Source organism: Hevea brasiliensis, chromosome 17 (genome assembly GCF_030052815.1).
Source record: "Hevea brasiliensis isolate MT/VB/25A 57/8 chromosome 17, ASM3005281v1, whole genome shotgun sequence".
In the NCBI taxonomy this organism is placed as follows: Eukaryota; Viridiplantae; Streptophyta; class Magnoliopsida; order Malpighiales; family Euphorbiaceae; genus Hevea; species Hevea brasiliensis.
The window spans coordinates 50,284,544-50,291,223 of record NC_079509.1 but is presented as its reverse complement, the minus strand read 5'-3'; the positions used below and the strand labels follow the sequence as shown (position 1 = coordinate 50,291,223).

General features: G+C 33.4%; 1 protein-coding gene across 1 annotated transcript; it reads left to right on the top strand.

Annotated features, from left to right (window-relative positions):
* The first annotated feature begins 3,877 nt into the window (after nt 1-3,877).
* Nucleotides 3,878-4,333, top strand: LOC131175294 (uncharacterized). Its single transcript, XM_058139018.1, has one exon. The coding sequence runs from the start codon at nt 3,878-3,880 to the stop codon at nt 4,331-4,333; it is 456 nt and encodes a 151-aa protein (XP_057995001.1).
* The last annotated feature ends 2,347 nt before the right edge of the window (nt 4,334-6,680 follow it).

Below are 6,680 nucleotides of genomic sequence, written 5' to 3'. Positions count from 1 at the left end.
ATGAAGGTATTTTTCTAGGATATTTAATACATAGCAAAGCTTATAGAGTCTTTAATAGGAGAACTTTGTTAGTTGAGGAAACCATTCATGTTGTATTTGATGAAACTAACAACTTCTTGGAAAGAAAGATTGTTTCTGATGAAGATGAACTAGGTAAAATTTTTGGAAGAAAAAGGGATAAGACTCACAAGCAACAAAGTCAATCTATTGAGCCCTAAAGTGCAATTGGGAATGATGTTGTTAATGAAAATGCTAATGAGAAAGATCAAGAAGGTGATCAAGAAGTATTGCCCAATATTGAAGAACTCCAAATTGATGAACCACATCATGATGACCTACCTCAAGAATGGAGATATCATAGAGATCATCCAAAGGAGGACATAATTGATAGCCCTTCAAAAAAGATGATGACAAGAGCTCAACTTCGAAAATACTTTGGTAACATTGCATTTGTTTCTCAACTTGAACCAAAGTCTTATAATGAAGCTCAAAGTGATGAGAGTTGGATTCTTGCTATGCAAGAAGAACTCAATCAATTTGAGAGAAATAAAGTATGGAAACTTGTTCCTAGGCCTAGAAATCATTTTATCATTGGTACCAAGTGGGTTTTTAGGAACAAAATGGATGATAAAGGGCAAGTCATTAGAAATAAGGCTACATTAGTAGCTCAAGGATATAATCAAGAGGAATGTATTGATTTTGATGAGACTTTTGCTCCAGTTGCTAGAATTGAAACTATTAGAATGTTGTGTGCATTTGCATGTTATAAAAATTTTATGCCATATCAAATGGATGTTAAGAGTGCATTCTTGAATGGTTATATTGATGAATAAGTTTATGTTGAACAACCACCAGGTTTTGAAAATTATGAATTTCCTAATCATGTTTATAAACTCACTAAGGCCTTATATGGATTGAAGCAAGCCCCTAGAGCTTGGTATGAGAGGCTTAGTAAGTTTCTTTTAGATAATGGTTTTTAAAGAGGAAAAGCAGACAACACACTCTTCACAAAAACACACAAACATGATATGCTTTTCTTTCAAATTTATATTGATGACATTATTTTTGGTGCTACTGATGCTTCTCTATGCAAAAGCTTCTCTAAGATGATGCAAAATGAATTTGAGATGAGCATGATGGGTGAACTTACCTTTTTCCTTGGACTACAAATTAAGCAACTCAATGGTGGCATCTTTATTAATCAATCCAAGTACATCAAAGATATGCTAAATAAATTCAAGATGGATGATTTGAAGAGTATTGGAACTCCTATGAGCTCCACCATCAAGTTGGAAAAGGATGAAAAAGGTAAAGATGTTGATCAAAAGCTATTTAGAGGCATGATTGGGTCACTTTTATATTTAACTGCATCTAGACCTGACATTCATTTTAGTGTGTGTATGTGTGCTCGGTTTCAATCATGTCCTAAGGAATCTCATTTACTTGCTGTTAAAAGGATTTTCAAATACCTCATTGGCACACACTCAATTGGTTTACGGTATCCTAAATGCGACACATTTGATCTAGTTGGATATAGTGATTCTGACTTTGCTGAAAGTAGATTGGATAGAAAGAGTACTTCGGGTACTTGCCAATTCCTAGGTCATGCCTTAGTGTCTTGGCATAGTAAGAAACAAACTTCTGTAGCTCTTTCATCGCTGAAGGTAATACATTATCATAGGAAGTTGTGTTGCTCAAATTCTATAGATGAAGCAACAATTAGAAGATTTTGGTATAAAGGTTGATAATGTTCCTATAAGGTGTGATAATACTAGTGCCATCAACCTAACTAAAAATCTAGTCCAACACTCTAGATCAAAGCACATAGAAATTAGACATCACTTTATTAGAAATTAGACATCTCTTTATTAGAAATCATGTTCAAAACGGTGACATTGAGTTAGAGTTTATTCCTACAGAATAACAACTTGCAGATATTTTTACAAAACCACTAAATAAGAAAAACTTTTGTAGGATTAGAAGGGAACTTGGCATGAGGGAAGCTATTGAATGATATTTGCTACTTTTGATATGAATTTGGTGAATAATTTGGTTAAATATATTGTTAGTGCTATATTCTGCGTACATGTGTTTTTAGTTAACTACTTTTTCACTGCAGTTGTCTAGTTTTATACCTGTATAATATTTAGCCAACTAGGTTTCAAAATTAGTTAACTAATTTTGCCTCTGTGTACATTTGAGAAAACCCACCTGTTTTAAAATTACTTTCTTTCTAACGGGTATTTTCGCTCTCTTTATAATCTTTTTTGACATATATACCCCTAAGCACAGTTATGCTCTTTTTATGTCTTTAAAGGGTAAATTGGGTTTTAGCAAAAAGGAATTCCCGGTTCTCTATGAAAAACTGTACACAATTTGAAAATTTGAAAATTTTTTTTGTAACTGTTACATATCACTTCAATCAATCTAAAACTCCCTCATTTCTTTGCTGCAAGTTGATTCTCCACTCTCTTAGAAACCCCAAATTTCTCTCAAAACCAGAAATCCCCAATTTTCCTTCTCAAAATCCCTAAATGGTAAAATCTCGTTCTTCCTCAAGCTGTTACTTCTCACTGAAATTTTTCAAGAATCGATGGCAAGGGTAAAACAAGTGGCTACCAAACCTCAAAAATTCATGGGTGATGCTATGAAAGCCGCTGCCAGATCCAAAAAGGAAAGAGAAGAAGAAACTAAAGTTGAGAACAGTGATGAAGAAATAGAGACAGTGGCAGAACGAGCAAGAAAAAGAAAGGGAAAGGGTATTGCTGGGTCAGAACCTTCTAAGAAAAAGAAGAAAATGGAGAAGGCCCCTGCTTCGAAACCTTTTGTGCAACAAAATATTTTCGAGCCAAGGTACATTAAATGGGATTCATTTTCTGACTTGTCTTATGAATTTGAAGATTTATTTACTTTTCAAGGCTGGATGGAATTTTCTGAGTTGAATGAATATTATTATTGTTATTTGATTCAAGAATTTTATGGAAGTATGAAAGAAGTTGTTAAAGGAGAAAGTTTTAGTGTGAAAGTTAAGAAGAAAAGTCAGATTGTTGATGTTGATTTCTTAGCCTCTGTTTTAAACCTACCAAATGATGGAAATAGGATTGGAACCTTCAAAGATTCTAGGAAGCTTGAAGGATATGATGAGAAGACATCAATTGTCAATTTTTCCGGAGGGTACACTTGAAAATGAAATGACCAATATCAGTTTAGTGCCTCAAAATTTTAGGATTCTACAATCCTTCATTCGATATTTGCTCAATCCTAGAAGTGGTAGTCACTCATATGCAAATAGCCTTGATTTATGCATTATGTGGCACTTGGTTAACAAAATCAGATTTAACTTGCCATTTTTTATTTTTAAAGTGATTGCTAAGTCTAGTAAGCATAGAAGGTTGCCATATGCTATGCCTTTGACTCTTGTATTTTAAGCTATGGGAGTTTATCTGAGCAAAGAAAAGAAGTTTAGCAATCCTATCCCCATTAAAGAGATATTCAAGGCTGATGATGGTAGGAAAAGGAGTAAGAAAGAAGAGAAAAAGAAAGAAGAAGAGACTGAGATTGAAATTGAATCTGAATCAGAATCAAATTCTGAAACAGAATCAGACATCCCTATAAGCAAGTTGAAAGAGAAAAGTTCTAAAATAGATGAAGGGAAAAGCTCTAAGAAGAAAGAGAAAATGAAGCTGAAAATGTCAGATTTTGTGAAAATAAGTAAAGCAAATCTGGACATGATGAAGGAAATCAAAGAAACGAGTGGACTGACCTTGAGTATTTTAGAAAAATCTCATGAATTGCAGAAGGAAATTATGGCTGAGCAAAATGCAAGATGGATATGTTGATTAATAGATTGGATAGACAAGAATGGTTCATGAAGAAGATGGCTCAAATGCTGTTTGGTGAATCTTTTGGAAAGTTTGGAGATTTTGGAAGCTACCCACAGGGTACTGCTGGTCCTAGCAATGCAAAGGTTGCTGGACCAAGTGGAGTAAAAATTTCTGAAGTGGAAGAAGAAGAAGAGGAGCATGTAGAAGCTGCTGAAAAGGAGCAAGAAGAAAGTAAGCTAGCTGAGGATGAAGACGTAGAGAAAAATGATGGGAAGGAAGAATCTTCAGCAGAGGAATCAGAAGCAGAACAAGAACCTGACAAAGAAAAATCAGAGAATCCTCCTCATCTCATACTAAAAGCAACAGCAGCAGTGAAAATGGAAAAAGTGAAGGCAGAAACGGTTCAAGACAAGAAGAGGAGAAGGAAGATGCTGACAAAAAGAAAGAAGAGCAGTCACAAGACTTATCCTCGGATCAACCAAAACCTGTTCCTACTGCCTCTCAACTAGTCCCTGAATCAACCATCTCTTTACCCATGCAATATGGCCCTAGAATAACCAAAGCACAAGCCAGAAAATCAGTTCTACCAATTCCTCCAAAAATCCAAGTAACCATACCTGAAAAAGAACCCCCAAAGAAGAAGAAAAAAGCCAAACCTGTTGATCCTACTCACCTTAGGAGAAGTGGCAGAATCCTTAGTAGCAAAGATAAACCTTGAGATTTCAAAATTGTGTCTTTTGTCTATTTTTCAAAAAAGGGGAGAAAATAGGATAAAATAGGAGAATGTCTATCTTTTAGTTGATGTCAAAAAATGGGAGAAATTAGGAGAAGATAGGAAAATGTTTCAACTGACAGAATGTTTTTAGTTAACTGGGTACATTTTTAGTTAACTAATTTTGATCAGTGGGTGTATGGTTCATATTCTGATATAAATATTTTGGACTTATTTTGGAAAGTTATTGAAGTTATGATGATACTCTTTTATGATTGACTTATGGTTGATATATCCTATATATGATGATTGAATTGATCTTGGATGAATTGAGCTTGGAAATTGGTTAACATGTTACTTACATTATCTTCAAAATGCTTTGAATATCAAATTTAGGGGGAGCTATTTGGTAGCTTCTTAACATTTTTGCATTTTGAATGATTGTGTGCATACATATAGGGGGAGCTTGTCTAAAAGCAAGTTCTTGCATACATGACATGTGTAGATAGTTATACAATTGAATTTTTATGATCTTCATAGATTCATTAAGTTTTGACATCATCAAAAAGGGGGAGATTGTAGGCCCTGTAAGCTATAATGAGCTTGATTTTGATGATAACAAAACTTAATGAAATATATATTAACCCTTTGTGCATAAGTATTTGAAGTTATTTTATAGGTCATGATATGCAAAGACATTGATGGAAGGACTATTCTAATGACATGGCTAATATAAAAAGAGATTATCATCTTGTATAACACAAGACGAATCAAAGTCCATGAAGAAATAGGATAGAAATTAAGTTCTTAGGACCATTGTACAAGAGTGGAGAATTTATGCCATTTAAGACCTAAAATCAATTTTGATTTTAGATTCCAGAGTTTATAAAGTGTTTTTATATCATTTCTAAGGTTTTTGAATAGTCAAAGTAATTTTTACAACCTTCCTTCAAAAACTCAAAATTTAAGTCAGACAGTAGCGAAATTAGTTAACTCGTTGCGAAAATTAGTTAACTAGTTTTGATGTCTAAAATTCTCTGTCTTACAAAACTAGTTAACCGGTGAAAAATTTAGTTAATTATTTTTATGATTTAACCTGACTCAACTCTGCTGCACGACTTTCTAAGTAATAACGGCTAGTTTTTTGAAAATTAAAGAGTCATTAGACACACTCTCCAGCAGACGTTTTTGGCAATGAAAAGCACCTATAAAAGGCATCATTTACTACAATTCTAACTAATGAAAGTACTCTTATTCATTGTGAATTTATTATGGTATTTTTAAAGCTTTCGTTCAAATACTCTTGAGCTTGAGTGGCAAATCTTCTCTCTCAATTTTTTAGCATTAAATTCTGTATCTGAGAGTTATTGAGAGTGATTTTATCTACTCCAAAACCTATTTAAGGTTGTGTAAGTGTGAGGACACACTTGTGGAAGGTTTTCAAGCACCTTATGAAGCTTGTGGTCTTTTGTGGGAAGGAAAGACGTTGTAAAGGTTCTCAAGCACCTGGGAAGCTTGCTGAGATTGTAAAGGCTTTGAATCTTACCTGTTGAAAAGATCAAATAGTGGAGTGACTCTCAAAGTGGGACTTTGGGAAGAGTGGATGAAGGTTAAGAGAGCCGAACCACTATAAACATTGTGTTTGATTATCTTCTTCCCTTAAATCTTTAATTTTTTGCACTTTGATTCTCTGAATATATATTGAATGTGTTGAGAACTTGTTTTATTGAGTTAACACTGAGATTGAACAATTAAACTTGCAAACTCTGATTTTCATGTGAGAAAATATACTTGGTATTAAGTAATTATTTTGTGTATGATCTGTTATTTGTGAATAACTTGATTGATTACTTAAATTACATCCTAGAAACAGAGTTATACACATACATAGAAGTGCAAATCCACAATTTTTCATTAAGTCTTGAGCAAAGACTGAAAAATTGCCTAAAGTGTCCAATTCACCCCCCTCTTGATCACTTTTTTTGGGACAACAATTTTTTTTTATCCTTTGAAAGAAAAATAAATATGATAAAAAAGTAATACATATCGCAGTACACACACTATTGATGATCAAAAAAATAAAAACATAATGCACTTATTTTAAAATATAGATAGTTTGTACCTGTTTAATATTGAAATTGAAG